This window comes from Triticum urartu, chromosome 1A (genome assembly GCF_056163025.1).
Source record: "Triticum urartu cultivar PI428250 chromosome 1A, HENAU_Tu73, whole genome shotgun sequence".
Lineage (NCBI taxonomy): Eukaryota > Viridiplantae > Streptophyta > Magnoliopsida > Poales > Poaceae > Triticum > Triticum urartu.
Genome location: NC_141873.1, coordinates 586,213,381 through 586,235,623, shown reverse-complemented (window position 1 = coordinate 586,235,623; position 22,243 = coordinate 586,213,381). Strand labels below are relative to the sequence as shown.

The window sequence follows — 22,243 nt, the reverse complement described above, 5'->3', positions numbered from 1 at the left end:
CGGAGGTGAGTAAGCTTCAGGCTGTGGGTAAGCTCTTGTCTGAAAAACCAGCAAAAGCAGAGTATTTAGGACGAGCGTTAAGTGGTGCTTGGTGCCCTTTCTCTAGAGTGGAATGCAAGGGTCTGGGTAGAAATCGCTTCCTGTTTCAGTTTCATGATGATGTGAGCAAGAACAAATCAATAAGAGGTGGACCCTGGATGTTTAACAAAGATTTACTGGTGATGGAAGATTTTGTGCCAAGCAAAACTATAGATGACTATGAATTTAAGTCGATTCCTATATGGGTGAGAGCATATGGCATACCAATGGGAATGATGAGCACAGAAACAGGGGAACTAGTGGGTTATCAAATTGGTGAATTTTTGGATGTTGATTTGGATGATAATGGAAGTGCAGTGGGAGTATTTATGAGAATCAAAGTGAAGATGGACATAATAGTCCCTATTATGAGGTTTATAACCATTGAAATAGAAGAAGAACAAGAAGAGGAGCAGGGCAAGTTTCTGAGGAAATGATGGGAGTTGAAGATACAGATAATAAGAATAAGAAGAAGAAAATTGTCTTATTTGAGTATGAGCATCTCCCAGATTTTTGCTACAATTGTGGTATTATTGGTCATACAGAAAGGGCTTGCCCGTCTAGGACTAAAAGAGAAGGTGATAGACAGTTTGGTCCTTGGCTGCGCGCAATCATGTACAACGGAAGTTCCAGTGATGAACGGAGTAGGAGCTCAAGTGATCGTGGAGACTTTTGGACCACACATAGTGCAGGTAGCAAGGGGAGTAAACAAGGGAGTGATGGTCCATCCTGGAGGAAGAGCATATCGGCAGGAACGAATGGAGATAAATCAGAAAGACGAGAAGAGAAAGAAGTCACTAGCCCCCTAAAGCCACTTAAGGATGATATGAATAGAGGGGTAAAAGGCAAGGAGTTGGTGTTTGAGAAAAACAAGCAGTCAAGGGAGATTACAAATTTAAACCTGAGACCTAGTCCATGCAAAAAGACCGCACATTCTACAGATTCTGAGTTGGTGTCCCAGGAAAAGGAAATGCCAAAATCTAACTTATCAGAATTGAAGATTGGCCAGGAAGAAAAGGAGAGGAGCCAGCGGAAGGAAGATGAACATAATGAGGAAAGCAATAGGGGAATCAGGTCAGGTAAAATCCTGAAGCTTGGCACCTTCAAGCGACGTGAAAGAACGAAGGAGAAGCTACAAAAAAATGAGCCCTTTGAGACTATTCTGAAGAAGAGAAATGCTGATGTGATGAATGTAGACTTGGAAGCAGAGATACTAAAGAGAGCTAGAATGGAAGTTGATGGCGAGGTAGCAACGCAAGAGGGAAATGAGGGAAATACAAAAACAGATGGAGAGAACGCTGGGCTGCAAGGATAGCCCGGCAAATCAAAATGAAAATAATAGCTTGGAACTGCCGGGGACTGGGGAATGGCCCGGCAGTCCGGGGGCTTCTGGACCTCCAGAAGCAGGAGGACCCCGACATCCTCTTCTTGTCTGAAACCAAAGTGGATGAGAGGAGAATGGAGAAATTCAAGTGGATGCTGGGAATGAGCAATATGGTGGTAAGAGACTGTGAAGGAAAAAGTGGAGGACTAGCTTTGTTTTGGAAGAAAGAAATGAGGTTGGAGTTGCACAACTACTCGAGATATCATATTGATGCGTAAGTGATAGAAAAAGATGGTTTCAAATGGCGCTTCACATGTATTTATGGGGAACCATCTACTGATAGAAGGAAAGTAACTTGGAGGCTCCTGCGCATTCTTAAGCAATAATTGAACCTTCCATGGTTATGTGTAGGCGATTTCAATGAAATATTATTTAACCATGAGAAGAAGGGAGGGCCAGCTCGAGCACAAAGTCAAATGGAGGGATTCCGAATGGCTCTTGCTGATTGTGGTCTTAAGGATTTAGGCTATGTAGGAGATAAGTACACCTGGCGCAATCAGAGTTGGGAGGCTAGCCGATACATAAAGGAAAGACTAGACAAAGTGGTAGGTTCGAGAAGTTGGTGTACAAAGTTCCCACACTTTAAAGTGGTGAATGGCGACCCGCGCCGTTCAGATCACAGGCCTGTGATTATCCACATAGATGGATCCGTTGGGGCCCAAAGGTTCAGGAAAAGAGCACATAATTTCAGATTCGAAGCAAGATGGCTACAAGAGGAAGATTGTGCGGCCATTGTAAAGAATGCCTGGGCCACAGCAAGGCTAAGAGGGGACACTACTACTCAAGGTATGCTAAGCAAGGTTGCAGGTGACTTAAAAAACTGGGATGCCAATGTGTTGGGAGATCTTCAGAAAAGAATAAAAAATTTAAAGAAAGACTTGGAAGAAGTGAGAAGGGGCGACATCAGCCAAGACCAAGTTTCAAGAGAACATTTTCTTCGAGAGAAACTGGACCGACTTGAACACTAGCAGGATACTCACTGGAGACAATGAGCCCACGTAAAGTGGCTACAGTCTGGGGACAAAAATACGTCGTTTTTCCATGCCTTTGCCTCTAAAAGGAAAAGGAGAAACACAATTAAAAAATTACAGAGGGATGATGGAAGATGGGCGGAAGGGGAAGATGCACTGAAGGAACATATTGCAAACTACTTTTCGAACATTTTCTCCACCACGGTGACAGGGAGCAACATCAAGGAAGTTATGCATGTTGTACAACCGAGGGTGACTGAGAGCATGAACAATGTTTTGTGTGCTGAGTACACTGAAAAAGAGGTTAAAGCAGCACTAAATTTTATGGGTGACCTTAAAGCCCCGGGTCCCGATGGAATGCCTGCTATTTTTTTTCAACTGCTTCATATTCCGAGGGGAGGAAACATGCCAGAGGGTTGGAATGATACACTTATTGTGTTAATCCCGAAAAATAACAATCCAGTGAAGATTAATGATATGAGACCAATAAGCCTATGTAATGTGGTATACAAGCTGGTCTCTAAGGTAATAACGAATAGGCTCAAAATAATTCTTCCTGATATAATCTCGCCTAACCAGAGTGCCTTCGTGCCTGGTCGCCTCATTTCTGATAATACTCTGCTGGCATATGAACTAACACACTTCTTGCAGAGGAAAAGAAATGGCTCAGTGGGTTATGTAGCAATAAAACTAGACATGAGCAAGGCATACGACCGTGTCAAGTGGACCTTCTTAAAGGAGATGATGCATAGACTGGGTTTCGATGAAGGGTGGATGAATTTGATAATTAAGTGCATTTCCACTGTCAAATACAAGATTAAAGTGAATGGGGATGTAACCGAAACAATCACACCCCAAAGGGGGCTTCGTCAAGCGGATCCACTTTCCCCATATCCGTTTCTACTTTGTGCGGAAGGGTTCTCAGCCATGCTGCACAATGCTGAAAGGAGAAGGTTAATTAGAGGAATTAAAATATGCAGAGGAGCTCCTAGTGTTAGTCACCTGCTTTTTGCAGATGATTCTCTACTGCTAATGGAGGCCTTTGATGACCCACAAGTATAGGGGGTCTATCGTAGTCCTTTCGATAAGTAAGAGTGTCGAACCCAATGAGGAGCAGAAGGAAATGATAAGCAGTTTTCCATAAGGTATTCTCTGCAGGCACTGAAATTATCGGTAACAGATAGTTTTGTGATAAGGTAATTTGTAACGGGTAACAAGTAACAAAAGTAAACAACGTGCAGCAAGGTGGCCCAATCCTTTTTGTAGCAAAGGACAAGCCTGGGCAAACTCTTATATAAAGGAAAGCGCTCCCGAGGACACATGAGAATTATCGTCAAGCTAGTTTTCATCATGCTCATATGATTCGCGTTCGTTACTTTGATAATTTGATATGTGGGTGGACCGGTGCTTGGGTACTGCCCTTCCTTGGACAAGCATCCCACTTATGATTAACCCCCCTCGCAAGCATCCGCAACTACGAAAGAAGAATTAAGGTAAACCTAACCATAGTATGAAACATATGGATCCAAATCAGCCCCTTACGAAGCAACGCATAAACTAAGGTTTAAGCTTCTGTCACTCTAGCAACCCATCATCTACTTATTACTTCCCAATGCCTTTCCCTAGGCCCAAACAGTGGTGAAGTGTCATCTAGTCGACGTTCACATAACACCACTAGAGGAAAGACAACATACATCTCATCAAAATATCGAACGAATACCAAATTCACATGACTACTTATAACAAAACTTCTCCCATGTCCTCGGGAACAAACGTAACTACTCACAAATCATATTTATGTTCATAATCAGAGGGGTATTGATGTGCATAAAGGATCTGAACATATAATCTTCCACCGAATAAACCAATTACTAGCATCAACTACAAGGAGTAATCAACACTACTAGCAACCCACAGGTACCAATCTGAGGTTTTGAGACAAAGATCGGATACAAGAGATGAACTAGGGGTTGAGAGGAGATGGTGCTGGTGAAGATGTTGATAGATATTGCCCCCCTCCCGATGAGAGGATCGATGGTGATGACGATGGTGACGATTTCCCCTTCCCGGAGGGATGTTTCCCCGGCAGAACAGCTCCGCCGGAGCCCTAGATTGGTTTCGCCAAGGTTCCGCCTCGAGACGGCGGCACTTCGTCCCGAAAGCTTCCTTCTGATTTTTTCCAGGGCAAAAGACACCTTATATCAGAAGATGGGCATCGGGGGGGGGGGGGGGGGTTCCAGGTGGCCCATGAGGCAGGGGGGCGCGCCCAGGGGGGTAGGGCGCGCCCTCCACCCTCGTGGACGGTGGGTGGCCCCCCTCTGGTGCTTTCTTCGCCCAATATTTTTAATATATTCCAAAACTGACTTTCGTGGAGTTTCAGGACTTTTGGAGTTGTGCGGAATAGGTCTCTAATATTTGCTTCTTTTCCAGCCCAGAATTCCAGCTACCGACATTCTCCCTCTTCATGAAAACCTTGTAAAATAAGAGAGAAAATGCATAAGTATTGTGGCATAATGTGTAATAACAGCCCATAATGCAATAAATATTGATATAAAAGCATGATGCAAAATGGACGTATCAACTCCCCCAAGCTTAGACCTCGCTTGTCCTCAAGCGGAAGCCGATATCGAAAAATATGTCCACATGTTTAGAGATAGATGTGTCGATAAAATAAAATATGGACATGAGGGCATCATGATCATTCTTAGAATAGCAATATACATATATTGTCATATGATTTCTTATGCTAAAGTAACAATCTATTCACAATGTCAAGTATGAATCAGAAATTTCATTGAAAAACTAGCAAACGACAATCTCAGTCATTGAAGCAATTGCAATTTAGCATAACATCAGAAAGAGTCAATATAAGAGCTTTTCAGCAAGTCCACATATTCAACTATCATTTAGTCTTTCACAATTGCTAACACTCATGCAATACTTATGGGTATGAAGTTTTAATCGGACACAGAGAAAGATAGGGGCTTATAGTTTTGCCTCCCAACCTTTTACCTCAAGGGTAACGTCAACAATAATGCTTTATGAGAACCCACATCCAATTGGATATATATATCAGGATCTTTCTGTTGGGGAACGTAGTAATTTCAAAAAAATTCCTACGCACACGCAAGATCATGGTGATGCATAGCAACGAGAGGGGAGAGTGTTGTCCACGTACCCTCGTAGACCGACAGCGGAAGCGTTATAACAACGCGGTTGATGTAGTCGTACGTCTTCACGGCCCGACCGATCAAGCACCGAAACTATGGCACCTCCGAGTTCTAGCACACGTTCAGCTCGATGACGATCCCCGGACTTCGATCCAGCAAAGTGTCGGGGAAGAGTTCCGTCAGCACGACGGTGTGGTGACGATCTTAATGTTCTACCGTCGCAGGGCTTCGCCTAAGCACCGCTACGATATGACCGAGGTGGAATATGGTGGAAGGGGGCACCGCACATGGCTAAGGAACAATCACGAATATCAACTTGTGTGTCATGGGGTGCCCCCTTGCCCCGTATATAAAGGAGCAAGGGGGGTGTGGCCGGCCATAGGAGGAGGCGCGCCGGAGGAGTCCTACTCCCACCGGGAGTAGGACTCCCCTCCTTTTTCGTAGTTGGAATAGGACTTGGGGGGGGAGAAGGAGGAGAGAGGGGAAAGGAAAGGCGGGGGGGGGGGGGGGGCGCCCCCCCTCCTTGTCCAATTCGGACTTGGGGGGGGAGGGACGCGCGGCTGTCCCTTGGCCCGCCTCTCCTCTTCCTCCACTTGGGCCCATAAGGCCCAATAGCCTCCGGGGGGTTCCGGTAACCCCTCCGGTACTCCGGTAAAATCACTATTTCACCCGGAACACTTCCGACATCCAAACATAGGCTTCCAATATATCAATCTTCATGTCTCGACCATTTCGAGACTCATCGTCATGTCCGTGATTACATCCGGGACTCCGAACAACCTTCGGTACATCAAAACATATAAACTCATAATGAAACTGTCATCGTAACTTTAAGCATGCGGACCCTACGGGTTAGAGAACAATGTAGACATGATCGAGACACGTCTCCGGTCAATAACCAATAGCGGAACCTGGATGCTCATATTGGCTCCCACATATTCTACGAAGATCTTTATCAGTCAGACCGCATAACAACATACGTTGTTCCCTTTGTCATCGGTATGTTACTTGCCCGAGATTCGATCATCGGTATCTCAATACCTAGTTCAATCTCGTTACCGGCAAGTCTCTTTACTCGTTCCGTAATACATCATCTCGCAACTAACTCATTAGTTGCATTGCTTGCAAGGCTTAAGTGATGTGTATTACCGAGAGGGCCCAGAGATACCTCTCCGACAATCGGAGTGGCAAATCCTAATCTCGAAATACGCCAACCCAACATGTACATTTGGAGACACTTATAGAGCACCTTTATAATCACCCAGTTACGTTGTGACGTTTGGTAGCACACAAAGTGTTCCTCCGGTAAACGGGAATTGCATAATCTCATAGTCATAGGAACATGTATAAGTAATGAAGAAAGCAATAGCAACATAGGTGGCGTTTGGTTCACTGGATATCCTTGGATGAGCTGAGGATAGCCAATTTTCCTAGGGATGCCACTCGTTTGGTTTGAGAGCGGGAGGGGATGAGGATAACCAGATACCTCCGAATATTCCTCCAAAAGTTGGTTGGCGCGAGCCGCGAAAATCTGGCGGATGAGGCCAGCCACCCGCGTGTGTTGCCCTCTGTTACGCGCGCGAAACGTTTTTTCTCCTCTCAAACTGCCCGAGCGAACAGAAAATATCCCCAATCTTCCAAATCACGGTTTCTCTCAAACATGAATAGCAATGGCTGTAGCGGCGATTTTGGATCGGGGGCTCGGGGTGGCCATGCAGCAGAGCAAGGGCATCAACATAGACGCCGGCTCATCAAGCGTGAGAGTGGTGGCCGGACTTGAGCGGCGGTGGATGCCTCCAGGAGCAAGCCACGGCAGGGCCGGCTAGGGCGCGTTGGGCGGCAGATCCAGCCATGGGGCGGCGGTGGGGCAAGCCAGGTCGTGCTCGAGGCCGGCGACGTGAGGGCATGAGCGGCAGTCCCTCTCCCCTCTCTGTTATCTTTGTTCCTACTGACTTCTCACTGCTACAGACGCTTTACGGCGACCCGGAGCAGGGAAAATGAGTAGGTGTGTTGATCCTGATGGATGCGTGCACATGTTGGTAGATGCACCTATGCGTTGACCTGTGCCGCTGTGCGTGGGTGTTTTTTATCGATGCAAGATCTGCAAGTGATTTCGAGGGATCTCAGAGTGATCGCGTACACGTAACTGTACATGCGTGGTGTATCAATTTCACATGTGCCAATATTGTAATTAATTAGTTTGTGCAAATATTGATTCTGTGCATGTAATCTCATCATTTATTTTAATAAAAAAAGATTTTCACCACAGCCCATCTATTTCATATCCAACCGACCAAACAAAAATAGATGGCTATCCCATCAATCTCTAATCCTTACAACCAAACAAGAATCAAGGATATCCCCAACCACATGGCTGAGGGTATCCCCAGCCAATTCTTCGTCGCCCTCGAACCAAACGCCACCATACTAAACGATCGGGTGCTAAGCTAACGGAATGGCTCATGTCAATCACATCATTCCGTTAATCAAATGACAACTCATGTCTATGGTTAGGAAACATAACCATCTTCGATTATCGAGCTAGTCTAGTAGAGACATACTAGTGACATATTGTTTGTCTATGTATTCACACATGTTTTATGTTTCCGGTTAATACAATTCTAGCATGAATAATAAACATTTATCATGATATAAGGAAATAAATAATAACTTTATTATTGCCTCTAGGGCATATTTCCTTCAGTCTTCCACTTGCACTAGAGTCAATAATCTAGATTACATAGTAATGATTCTAACACCCATGGAGCTTTGGTGCTGATCATGTTTTGCTCGTGGAAGAGGCTTAGTCAACGGGTCTGCTACATTCAGATCCGTATGTATCTTGCAATTTTCTATGTCTCCCACTTGGACTAAATCCCGAATGGAATTGAAGCGTCTCTTGATGTGCTTGGTTCTCTTGTGAAATCTGGATTCCTTCGCCAAGGCAATTGCACCAGTATTGTCACAAAAGATTTTCATTGGACCCGATGCACTAGGTATGACACCTAGATCGGATATGAACTCCTTCATCCAGACTCCTTCGTTTGCTGCTTCCGAAGCAGCTATGTACTCCGCTTCACATGTAGATCCCGCCACGACGCTTTGTTTAGAACTGCACCAACTGACAGCTCCACCGTTCAATGTAAACACGTATCCGGTTTGCGATTTAGAATCGTCTAGATCAGTGTCAAAGCTTGCATCAACGTAACCATTTACGATGAGCTCTTTGTCACCTCCATAAACGAGAAACATATCCTTAGTCCTTTTCTGGTATTTCAGGATGTTCTTGACCGCTGTCCAGTGATCCACTCCTGGATAACTTTGGTACCTCCCTGGTAAATTTATAGCAAGGCACACATCAGGTCTGGTATACAGCATTGCATACATGATAGAGCCTATGGCTGAAGCATAGGGAACTTCTTTCATCTTCTCTCTATCTTCCGCAGTGGTCGGGCATTGAGTCTTACTCAACTTCACACCTTGTAACATAGGCAAGAACCCTTTTTTTGCTTGATCCATTTTGAACTTCTTCAAAACTTTGTCAAGGTATGTGCTTTGTGAAAGTCCAATTAAGCGTCTTGATCTATCTCTATAGATCTTAATGCCCAATATGTAAGCAGCTTCACCGAGGTCTTTCATTGAAAAACTATATCATTTCCGATCAGCAATATGTCATCCACATATAATATCAGAAATGCTACAGAGCTCCCACTCACTTTCTTGTAAATACAGGCTTCTCCAAAAGTCTGTACAAAACCAAATGCTTTGATCACACTATCAAAGCGTTTATTCCAACTCCGAGAGGCTTGCACCAGTCCATAAATGGATCGCTGGAGCTTGCACACTTTGTTAGCTCCTTTTGGATCGACAAAACCTTCCGGTTGCATCATATACAACTCTTCTTCCAGAAATCCATTCAGGAATGCAGTTTTGACATCCATCTGCCAAATTTCATAATAATAAAATGCAGGAATTGCTAACATGATTTGGACAGACTTAAGCATCGCTACGGGTGAGAAGGTCTCATCATAGTCAATCCCTTGAACTTGTCGAAAACCTTTTGCAACAAGTCGAGCTTTGTAGACAGTAACATTACCGTCAGCGTCAGTCTTCTTGAAGATCCATTTATTTTCAATTGCTTGCCGATCATTGGGCAAGTCAACCAAAGTCCACACTTTGTTCTCATACATGGATCCCATCTCAGATTTCATGGCCTCAAGCCATTTTGCGGAATCTGGGCTCACCATCGCTTCTTCATAGTTCGTAGGTTCATCATGATCTAGTAGCATGACTTCCAGAACAGGATTACCGTACCACTCTGGTGCGGATCTTACTCTGGTTGATCTACGAGGTTCAGTAGTAACTTGATCTGAAGTTTCATGATCATCATCATTAGCTTCCTCACTAATTGGTGTAGGTGTCACAGAAACCGATTTCTGTGATGTACTACTTTCCAATAAGGGAGCAGGTACAGTTACCTCATCAAGTTCTACTTTCCTCCCACTCACTTCTTTCGAGAAAAACTCCTTCTCTAGAAAGGATCCATTCTTAGCAACAAATGTCTTGCCTTCGGATCTGTGATAGAAGGTGTACCCAACTGTCTCCTTTGGGTATCCTATGAAGACACATTTCTCCGATTTGGGTTCGAGCTTATCAGGTTGAAGCTTTTTCACATAAGCATCGCAGCCCCAAACTTTGAGAAACGACAACTTTGGTTTCTTGCCAAACCATAGTTTATAAGGCGTCGTCTCAACGGATTTCGATGGTGCCCTATTTAACGTGAATGCGGCCGTCTCTAAAGCATAACCCCAAAACGATAGCGGTAAATCTGTAAGAGACATCATAGATCGCACCATATCAAGCAAAGTACGATTACGACGTTCGGACACACCATTACGCTGTGGTGTTCCGGGTGGCGTGAGTTGCGAAACTATTCCGCATTGTTTCAAATGTAGACCAAACTTGTAACTCAAATATTCTCCTCCACGATCATATCGTAGAAACTTTATTTTCTTGTTACGATGATTTTCAACTTCACTCTGAAATTCTTTGAACTTTTCAAATGTTTCAGACTTATGCTTCATTAAGTAGATATACCCATATCTGTTTAAATCATCTGTGAAGGTGAGAAAATAACGATATCCGCCACGAGCTCCAATATTCACCGGACCACATACATTTGTATGTATGATTTCCAACAAATCTGTTGCTCTTTCCATAGTGCCGGAGAACGGTGTTTTAGTCATCTTGCCCATGAGGCACGGTTCACAAGTACCAAGTGATTCATAATCAAGTGGTTCAAAAAGTCCATCAGTATGGAGTTTCTTCATGCGCTTTACACCGATATGACCTAAACGGCAGTGCCACAAATAAGTTGCACTATCATTATCAACTCTGCATCTTTTGGCTTCAACATTATGAATATGTGTATCACTACTATCGAGATTCATCAAAAATAGACCACTCTTCAAGGGTGCATGGCCATAAAAGATATTACTCATATAAATAGAACAACCATTATTCTCTGATTTAAATGAATAACCGTCTCGCATCAAACAAGATCCAAATATAATGTTCATGCTCAACGCTGGCACCAAATAACAATTATTTAGGTCTAATACTAATCCCGATGGTAGATGTAGAGGTAGCGTGCCGACCGCGATCACATCGACTTTGGAACCATTTCCCACGCGCATCGTCACCTCGTCCTTCGCCAGTGTTCGCTTAATCCGTAGTCCCTGTTTCGAGTTGCAAATATTAGCAACAGAACCAGCATCAAATACCCAGGTGCTACTGCGAGCTCTGGTAAGGTACACATCAATAACATGTATATCACATATACCTTTGTTCACCTTGCCATCCTTTCTGCCAAATACTTGGGGCAGTTCTGCTTCTAGTGACCAGTCTGCTTGCAGTAGAAGCACTCAGTTTCAGACTTAGGTCCAGACTTGGGTTTCTTCTCATGAGCAGCAACTTGCTTGCTGTTCTTCTTGAAGTTCCCCTTCTTCTTCCCTTTGCCCTTTTTCTTAAAACGAGTGGTCTTGTTGACCATCAACACTTGATGCTCCTTCTTGATTTCTACCTTCGCAGCTTTCAGCATTGCGAAGAGCTCGGGAATAGTCTTTTCCATCCCTTGCATATTATAGTTCATCACGAAGCTCTTGTAGCTTGGTGGCAGTGATTGGAGAATTCTGTCAATGACACTATCATCCGGAAGATTAACTCCCAGTTGAATCAAGTGATTATTATACCCAGACATTTTGAGTATATGCTCACTGACAGAACTGTTCTCCTCCATCTTGCAGCTATAGAACTTATTGGAGACTTCATATCTCTCAATCCGGGCATTTGCTTGAAATATTAACTTCAACTCCTGGAACATCTCATATGCTCCATGACGTTCAAAACGTCGTTGAAGACCCGGTTCTAAGCCGTAAAGCATGGCACACTGAACTATAGAGTAGTCATCAGCTTTGCTCTGCCAGACGTTCATAACATCTGGTGTTGCTCCAGCAGCAGGCCTGACACCCAGCGGTGCTTCCAGGACGTAATTCTTCCGTGCAGCAATGAGGATAATCCTCAAGTTACGTACCCAGTCCGTGTAATTGCTACCATCATCTTTCAACTTTGCTTTCTCAAGGAACGCATTAAAATTTAACGGAATAACATCACGGGCCATCTATCTACAATCAAACATAGACAAGTAAAATACTATCAGGTACTAAGTTCATGATAAATTTAAGTTCAGTTAATCATATTACTTAAGAACTCCCACTTAGAAAGACATCCCTCTAATCCTCTAAGTGATCATGTGATCCAAATCAACTAAACCATAACCGATCATCACGTGAAATGGAGTAGTTTTCAATGGTGAACATCACTATGTTGATCATATCTACTATATGATTCACGCTCGACCTTTCGGTCTCAGTGTTCCAAGGCCATATCTGCATATGCTAGGCTCGTCAAGTTTAACCTGAGTATTCTGCGTGTGCAAAACTGGCTTGCACCCGTTGTAGATGGACGTAGAGCTTATCACACCGGATCATCACGTGGTCTGGGCACAATGAACTTTGGCAACGGTGCATACTCAGGGAGAACACTTTTATCTTGAAATTTAGTGAGAGATCATCTTATAATGCTACCGTCAATCAAAGCAAGATAAGATGCATAAAAGATAAACATCACATGCAATCAATATAAGTGATATGATATGGCCATCATCATCTTGTGCTTGTGATCTCCATCTCCGAAGCACCTCCATGATCACCATCGTCACCGGCGCGACACCTTGATCTCCATCATAGCATCGTTGTCGTCTCGCCAATCTTATGCTTCTACGACTATCGCTACCGCTTAGTGATAAAGTAAAGCATTACAAGGCGATTGCATTGCATACAATAAAGCGACAACCATATGGCTCCTGCCAGTTGCTGATAACTCGGTTACATAACATGATCATCTCATACAATAAAATTTAGCATCATGTCTTGACCATATCATATCACAACATGCCCTGCAAAAACAAGTTAGACGTCCTCTACTTTGTTGCTGCAAGTTTTACGTGGCTGCTACGGGCTTAGTAAGAACCGTTCTTACCTACGCGTCAAAACAACAACGATAGTTTGTCAAGTTGGTGCTGTTTTAACCTTCGCAAGGACCGGGCGTAGCCACACTCGGTTCAACTAAAGTTGGAGAAACTGACACCCGCCAGCCACCTGTATGCAAAGCACGTCGGTAGAACCAGTCTCGCGTAAGCGTACGCGTAATGTCGGTCCGGGCCGCTTCATCCAACAATACCGCCGAACCAAAGTATGACATGCTGGTAAGCAGTATGACTTATATCGCCCACAACTCACTTGTGTTCTACTCGTGCATATAACATCTACAGCATAAAACCTGGCTCGGACGCCACTGTTGAGGAACGTAGTAATTTCAAAAAATTTCCTACACACACGCAAGATCATGGTGATGCATAGCAACGAGAGGGGAGAGTGTTGTCCACGTACCCTCGTAGACCGACAGCGGAAGCGTTATAACAACGCGGTTGATGTAGTCGTACGTCTTCACGGCCCGACCGATCAAGCACCGAAACTACGGCACCTCCGAGTTCTAGCACACGTTCAACTCGATGACGATCCCTAGACTCCGATCCAGCAAAGTGTCGGGGAAGAGTTCCATCAGCACGACGGCGTGGTGACGATCTTGATGTTCTACTGTCGCAGGGCTTCGCCTAAGCACCGCTACGATATGACCGAGGTGGAATATGGTGGAAGGGGGCACCGCACACGGCTAAGGAACAATCACGAAGATCAACTTGTGTGTCATGGGGTGCCCCCTTGCCCCCGTATATAAAGGAGCAAGGGGGGGAGGGGGTGTGCGGCCGGCCATAGGAGGAGGCGTGCCGGAGGAGTCCTACTCCCACCGGGAGTAGGACTCCCCTCCTTTTTCCTAGTTGGAATAGGACTTGGGGGGGAAGGAGGAGAGAGGGGAAAGGAAAGGGGGGGGTGGCGCCGCCCCCCCTCCTTGTCCAATTCGGACTTGGGGGGGGGGTGGGTGGGGGAGGGGCGCGCGGCTGCCCCTTGGCCCGCCTCTCCTCTTCCTCCACTTGGGCCCATAAGGCCCAATAGCCTTCGGGGGGTTCCGGTAACCCCTCCGGTACTCCGGTAAAATCACTATTTCACCCAGAATACTTACGACATCCAAACATAGGCTTCCAATATATCAATATTCATGTCGCAACCATTTCGAGACTCCTCGTCATGCCCGTGATTACATCCGGGACTCCGAACAACCTTCGGTACATCAAAACATATAAACTCATAATGAAACTATCATCGTAACTTTAAGCGTGCGGACCCTACGGGTTCGAGAACAATGTAGTCATGACCGAGACACGTCTCCGGTCAATAACCAATAGCGGAACCTAGATGCTTATATTGGCTCCCACATATTCTACGAAGATCTTTATCGGTCAGACCGCATAACAACATACGTTGTTCCCTTTGTCATCGGTATGTTACTTGCCCGAGATTCGATCATCGGTATCTCAATACCTAGTTCAATCTCGTTACCGGCAAGTCTCTTTACTCGTTCCGTAATACATCATCTCGCAACTAACTCATTAGTTGCATTGCTTGCAAGGCTTAAGTGATGTGTATTACCGAGAGGGCCCAGAGATACCTCTCCGATAATCGGAGTGACAAATCCTAATCTCGAAATACGCCAACCCAACATGTACCTTTGGAGACACCTGTAGAGCACCTTTATAATCACCCAGTTACGTTGTGACGTTTGGTAGCACACAAAGTGTTCCTCCGGTAAACGGGAGTTGCATAATCTCATAGTCATAGGAACATGTATAAGTCATGAAGAAAGCAATAGCAACATACTAAACGATCGGGTGCTAAGCTAACGGAATGGGTCATGTCAATCACATCATTCTCCTAATGATGTGATCCTGTTAATCAAATGACAACTCATGTCTATGGTTAGGAAACATAACCATCTTCGATTAACGAGCTAGTCTAGTAGAGGCATACTAGTGACATTGTTTGTCTATGTATTCACACATGTATTATGTTTCCAATTAATACAATTCTAGCATGAATAATAAACATTTATCATGATATAAGGAAATAAATAATAACTTTATTATTGCCTCTAGGGCATATTTCCTTCACTTTCCAACACATAGTGCTTGCCAAAGAATAAAGTGTAAAAAGGAAAAGTGAAGATCACCTTGACTCTTGTGTAAGGTATAAGACAAAAATAAAAGATAGGCCCTTCACAGAGGGAAGCAGAGGCTGTCATGTGCTTTTATGGTTGGATGCACAAAATCTTATGCAAAAGAACGTCACTTTATATTGCCAACTCGCCCACACGCCTCGATCGCCATCCAGTCACTTTATACCACTGAATTTATGGTATAATTTTTGTTCCCGCCGCAGCCGGTCTCATTGGTTAAATTTACGGTCAAACTTGAATCTCGAGAAGTACAGACGCACTACATTGTGGAATGGAGGGAGTAGTACTTTAAAAATGCGAAACCTCTCTACTATTTAAAAAAACTTAACAAATACCTAACACCCCGTTTCCAGCCGCTCCCACGCTTCATTCGCCTCCTCCTCCCGTTTTCCTTTGTCCGCCTGCTACCCATACAAAAAAACTTGACCCCCAAACTTTTTTATGAAAACACTAACGTCCACATGTGTGGGCGTTAGCCAACTCGCCCACACGCCTCGATCGCCATCCAGTGCCTTTTGCACGAATCTTGGCACGAGAGGGCTGATTTTGTGTGCCGTGTGAGGGAGTTCGCCCGCACGCCGTTTTCCCTTCGAGGTCAGCGGTTGCGACTCGGGGCGTGCCGTGGAACTGCCTTCGCGCCCGCACGTCGCGCATGACTTCTGTCCCCCATCTCCCACGACTGCCCATTTTCCCACTCTCCCACACCCATGTTGTCATTTGCCATGTTTTTTGTAGGTTACATGGCAACTGCCCTATTTGTGATTGTAAGCAGATGGCAACTCTCTTTTACCCAAACATGTTATTGTTGCCACGTCTGTTTTGTAGCGCTACATGGCAACTGTCTAGTGTTAGTAGGTGGCAACTCCTAAAGATACCACCGTAGCCCACATGCCCGTCTCCTCTCCCACACACCAAAATCTATCAGTTGCCATGTGTTTTTGCAGGGTACATGGCAACTGCCCTAGTGTGCTTGTAAGCAGATGGCAACTCTCTCTTCACCCGAACATGTTTTTTGCCATGTTTTGCAGTGCTACATGGCAACTATCTAGTGTTACTAGGTGGCAACTCCTAAAGTTTTCGAATCATGGCAACTCTAGTAGACCAGACCATACATGGAAACAGCTGCAGTTGCCCAAAAATGGCATCCGGCACTTGACCTGAGATGGCAACTGCAGTTGAGCAACCATGGCAACTGTAGTTGTCAGACATGGCAACTGTAGTTCAGCAACATGGCAACTGCTGTTAAACGTACATGGAAGAAGGTCCGGACCATGGCAATCACTGCGGGACGCGTGGTTACTGCCACGCGGGGCGTGTGGCTCGCAGGCGGGGAGGGGCGACGACCGAGACAGGTCGTGCGGGCCGCGTGGTCGCTCACCCGGACGTGCTCGTGCGGGCGATCGCGCCGCACACCGAACGTGCGGGCTGTGGCGGGGTGCGCCCGGACGTGCTCGTGCGAGCGGGCCTGTGTCGATACCACACGGAGCGTGCGACACATACCACCTATATGCCACACGTGTGGCAGTTATCGGCGTCCCTTTTTTATACGTCCCATCAAAACCTATCTCCACTAGGTAAAAGAAAACTATCTCCACCTCTCACAGACGCTATGCACATAGCCACGGCCGCCGCTATAGCCCTCATACCGGTCAATCGTTTTTCCCGTGCGGCCAACCGCCCATGCCATAGACTCCCTTGTCCTCCTTTCTCCTTGCCCTAGCCGCACACAGGGAAGGCCTAGGTATGAGAAAGGTAATGCTGGAAGCTTACAGTTTAAGAGGTTAGCCAACATTGGCACTTTCTATTAGAGTATATATTCGGTTTGTATATTTGGTAGTTCAAGTTGTAATCTATCTCTACTATCCTTGGCCCCCAAGTTTTGTATCTTATATAAACAGCCCTTCGAGGCCCTAATACATATTCAGAATTCAATAAACTTCACTTTCGTCTTCCTCTAGGCCTAACGTGTAAACATTACTTTTAGCAAAATTGATTTTAAGCCCAGATATAGCTTCAAAGCGTAAGAGGGTCTGGCTGGAGTAGAAGGACCGTGTTGTCCGTGTATTGGAGATGAGAGATCCCACCAGGAATGAGATGAGGCACCACCCCTCTCAGGTGCTCAACCGTTTTCGCCTTGTCTAACATAGCCGAAAGGGAATCAACCACCAGGTTGAAGGCCTTCAACCAACTGACAAATACGACTAATGAAACCCGCTTCGAAGCCTTTGCGATGTAACACTTCTCGCAGGAATGACCAACTCACCCTGTCATAGGATTTTTTGAAGTCGAGCTTAAGGATAACGGTTGGTAATTTTTTTTTCTTTTTGAGCTCGTGGATAACTTCGTTAAGGCAAAGAACCCCTCCCAGGATAAATCTTCCCTTCAGGAAAGCAGTTTGGGCGTGGTCCACATTTTTTTTTCTGCAATAGGGCCAAGGCGCAAGGCATAGCATTTCACCGGTAGAAAGATAACATTGATCAGGGCAATGGGGCAGAACTGCGAGATCTTGTCGGCAACCGGGATTTTGGGGATAAGGGCTAAAATCGCAAATTTAATCCTTGATGTCGATCTGCCCTAAAGCAAACCCGTTGACTATAGATACTAAGAGAGGTTTGAGCCAGGACCAACAAGTTTTGAAGAAAGCAACAGGGAAACCATCAGGTCCCGATGCCATGTTCGTGTTCATTGCCCTCAAGGCAATCTCAATTTCTTCTTCCGAGAAACTAAGGGAGATGAACTCATTGTCTTGCTCAGACACCTTTTTACATGCCCCCACATGTTTATAGCAAGCCCGGCCCTTCTGGTTTGTGACACCCCAATAAGTTCCTGATGAAACTCATAGATATGCTTGGTAAGGTCTAGCAAGGAGTTAATTTTGCCCGAATCAGTGATCAATCTAGGAATGTGGGTGCGTCTTCTGTTGCCGTTAGCAATTGCGTGGAATAAACTCGTGTTAGAATCCCCTTTGATGATGCTGAGGAATCTACCCCTTTGGTTCAAGTAAATTTCATGGTGCAGTATTTTTAGGCTAACTTATTTGTTCTTGTAGAAACTAGAAAGATATGGCTAGAGGATATATGTAAATGTAAGTTTGTTGCATGTACATTTCACTTTCAGTTATATGTAGGTTATAAAAAAATTAATATTATATGTATATGAAAATGTACAGCTGGTATGAAAAAAAGTAGACATGTATCAAAAAAATGTATTAGATGTATACGAGAAATGTACAATGTGTACCAAATATATATTAGAAAATTGATAAGCATGTATTTGAAAAATGGTAAACGTGTCTAAAAATTGTTCCTAGTATATATGAAAAAAATGTACAATGCTTATGAAAATGTATACATGTGTTGAAAAAATAAAAAGGAAAAGGGGTGAAAAAGGGAAGAAAAAACCCGAAGGAAACCAAAGAAAATCGGTAAAACCGAGGAAAGAAACAAAGGAAACTAAATAAAAAAAATAAAAATAAATATAAAAATAAAAAATAACGAATAAAATAAAAAGGATAAAAATAATGAAATAAACAAATAAAACGGAAGAAAACAAAATAATAGCAAAGGAAAACAAAAAACGAAACCGAAGAAAAACTAGCGACCGGGCGAAGCGTATGTTTCTGAGACAGCGTGCGGGCGAACATGGGCCGGCCCGGTACTGAGCGCCTTGTAAAGAAAACGAGCGACCGCCCCTCAAAAGAAAAAGAAAAAAAGAAAGCAAACGAGCGACCGGGCGGAGCGTATCTTTTTCCTCTTCTTTCTCGATCTGCAGTCGGCGCAACCTCGGCGAAGCCCTCATGGCGATGGCGGTCCGCTCGGTGTGCAAGCGGCTCGGCGGCCGCGGCCTCCGCCCGTCGCTGACCGCGGCGGTGGCGCAGCATCCCCAGCCCACGCCCTCTCGGTTCCTGCACTCAACGGTAAGCCCCCCCGCCCCCTTCACGCATCGGTGGAGTCGGAACCCTAACCCTAGCTATTGCGGATTCTTGATCCCCATCACGGGATGCGGGTACTAAATTAGTCGTGACCGTCGAGGTTACGTTCAGGTGGTCACTATTTTTGCAATTTGTCATGTGGTTGAACTGAATACTCTGTAAGGTGGTTGATAGGGATGCCAGATTCCAGGATCCCTAGCTAATACTGTCTTGCTGCCTGGAATTTGGGTTGCCTTCCCAAACACAAAGGGGTGCTGGGCGTTATAAATTTGAGAATTTAGAACCAAGCGTTACAATACATAGACAAATTTATTCACAATGACGGATGTGCCTTGGGTGATGTTGGTTTGGCAAAAATACTATGAAAACACCCCTCCTCATGCCATGCAACCCTGTGGATCTTTCTGCTGGAAAGATGTTTTTTTTTTCTCAAACATGGATGTATACAGAGGGATCACCTCCTGTATTGTGAATGCCGGTGACACTGTTCTATTCTGGACGGATGCTTGGGAACAAGATGGCTTGCTGATGGACCAATATGAGCACCTCTTCTCTTTTGCTCTTCCGGACGTTCTCTCAGTCCAGCAATTCATGGATCCTCAAGACCATCTGCACAACTTTCACCTGCCTCTATCCTTGGAGGCTCGGGAAAAGCTTCAGGACCTCCAAATCAAGAACAGTGCGCGGCTCGAGCCTTGGAGTCCTGATGATTGGATCTTATATTGGGGGGATGTACGATACTGGCCAAATAAGTGCTGTAGATAGATTCTGCTTCAGGCAAATACAACCCTCCCCTGTTCTGACCAGCATATGGAAATCCAAGTGAATCATGAAACAGAAGGTTTTCACTTGGTTATGGCTCATGGATAGACTGAGCACTAGGAATATGCTTAAGAGGAGGCGCTTTGATATTGGAGAGGATCTTTCTTGCCTGCTGTGTGATGATGACGTGGAAGAAACCACCATACACCTATTCTTTGCTTGCGCATTCAGTGCCTCTTGTTGGGATACCATCCATATTCATATTACCTGGGATACCACAAGGGGTCTACCTGAGATGATGAGCAATGCTGCTACTGCCAAACTGGAAATACTTGGATGGTGTGACTCCTACATTGGAAGGGTGGGCTGCTTTGATTAAGGAGGATTTAAATCAACTAAAGTTCAGGGTCTCCCCTGATCTATCTGACTTCCTAACCTCTTTTGTAAATTTCCATTGTACTCTGCATGTTTAATTAGCAACCTAGCTTTTCCTTCTCGTTTACCAAATGCTACAATCTGAATCTGAAAGAAGGGCATAATAATCCTGGGTTCAGAATTCGCTTGATAAGTTGATATGCTGCTGGTCTTAATTTACTTGCATGCTTGACTGAATTTAGCTTGGTGCTAGTGCATGCTGTCAGACTCAAGTGCTGAATGACATAAGCATTGCATTGTTTGCCAATTGATTGATTGCATGCCTCTTGAGTGCTACTGCTGTCATAAAGCATATATACCTGCTCTACTTCTGATATAAACTTCGATATTGATCTGTTCCTGATTTGGGTTAATGCGGTTTCTCCCTGTCTTGCTCTGTCAATAACAATGCAGAAGGCGGACGCAACTCGTTTGGCTGAGATCCAGCAGGTCAAAGAAGAGCTCTACCGCATGATGTCTGAAAACAGGGAGAAGATAGGAAACCAGAAGGGCCTGATCAAGCACCTCTCATCCCATGTGGAGCCTAAACCTGAGGACCCCGTCTGGTATGATTTTGAGCCCGATATTGTTCTATATGCCTGTTACATTCTTGGTTTACAAGGGCTCTGATCTCTCATGAACTGCCCTGCAGGCGCTTCTATCGTAGGGCAAAGTGGTACCATTTAGTCATGATGTATAGCCCAGCATTCCTTTATGGCTACATGTCTATGTGTGATGTGCCTGATGGCAAGAAGGAGATGACGCCAGCTGAGAAGGATGATTTTAACAAGAGGATGGCCGCGTTGATGCCCAATGTAGAACTTTGAGGACAGCTAGTTGCATAGTGACTAACCCCAGCACTTTATGTAGTTGCCATCTTGCCATTGCTCTGTTCGGACACTGCGGCTTTGTTAGACTAAATTATCTGTCATGTTCAGTGCGATTGTATGTTATGGTAAGGCTGAACTAGCTGTGATGCTTGGTGAGAAGTGCTATCTTAAAAGTTAAGACTGAGTTATCAGTGAGAATATTGGCTCAAGTGGTATGGTACTATGTTGATGTTATTTGGGTCTCCCTTGGCAAGTTAGTTGATTGGTTCTTTGTTTGTTTAAGGATGTGTGAGCTCTTTGCTCACACTGTATTTCGTTTGTCTGATGCATAGCTGAAAACGTGCTTGTGTGGAAAGGGTGATGACTATTTGGCTACCCTGCTGTGTTCTGTAACAGTAAGGCATGATTGCTCTCTAACTGCCCCAGTGTGTCAAGATAATTCAGTTTTTGTGACTTAGCAGTACAGTTTCATGTAGCATTAATCTTTAGAGGGAATGAAGATCAGGAGTGTTACAAGATGCCTGCATGTAACTTTAAATCCAGTCACAGCCATGTAATGTATGAACCAATATTGATTAAATGATGATACTCTTTTCTGACCTCTTGTATGATCATCCTAGTCTAGCAAGCCAACATTGATTTCTTACAGCCATCAAAAGGAATCATTAGATACACCCACCAGGTTATTCAAATGCTCATCTTAGCCTGCTATGGTTGTAACTGTCTTTAGTGCCATCTCCAATGGTGTTGCATATCTATGCTCTACCCAAGCATCATCTTCGAAAAATCCATATCTTTTCCTCAGCCCATAGAGAGCAAAGCCGATGAGTATCTTCACGAGTACAATGACAAGCAAAACTGGGAGTTCGTTTAGTCTTGATGTCTTCACAATAACACTCTTAATCTTCTAGTACTACTACATTTCAGGCCTTGGATATTTTTTTTTTGGCAAGAAT

The 22,243-nt window shown here is 44.7% G+C and overlaps 1 protein-coding gene and 1 pseudogene across 1 annotated transcript; both read left to right on the top strand.

The window, feature by feature from the left end:
- Positions 1-1,281: 1,281 nt before the first annotated feature.
- On the top strand, positions 1,282-18,420 carry LOC147993143 (uncharacterized; annotated as a pseudogene).
- Positions 18,421-19,038: 618 nt separating this feature from the next.
- Positions 19,039-21,521, top strand: LOC125532166 (uncharacterized). The gene is made up of 3 exons (XM_048696317.1): positions 19,039-19,266; positions 20,872-21,023; positions 21,110-21,521. The coding sequence occupies exons 1-3, from the start codon at positions 19,147-19,149 to the stop codon at positions 21,282-21,284; spliced, it is 447 nt and encodes a 148-aa protein (XP_048552274.1). The 5' UTR covers positions 19,039-19,146; the 3' UTR covers positions 21,285-21,521.
- The last annotated feature ends 722 nt before the right edge of the window (positions 21,522-22,243 follow it).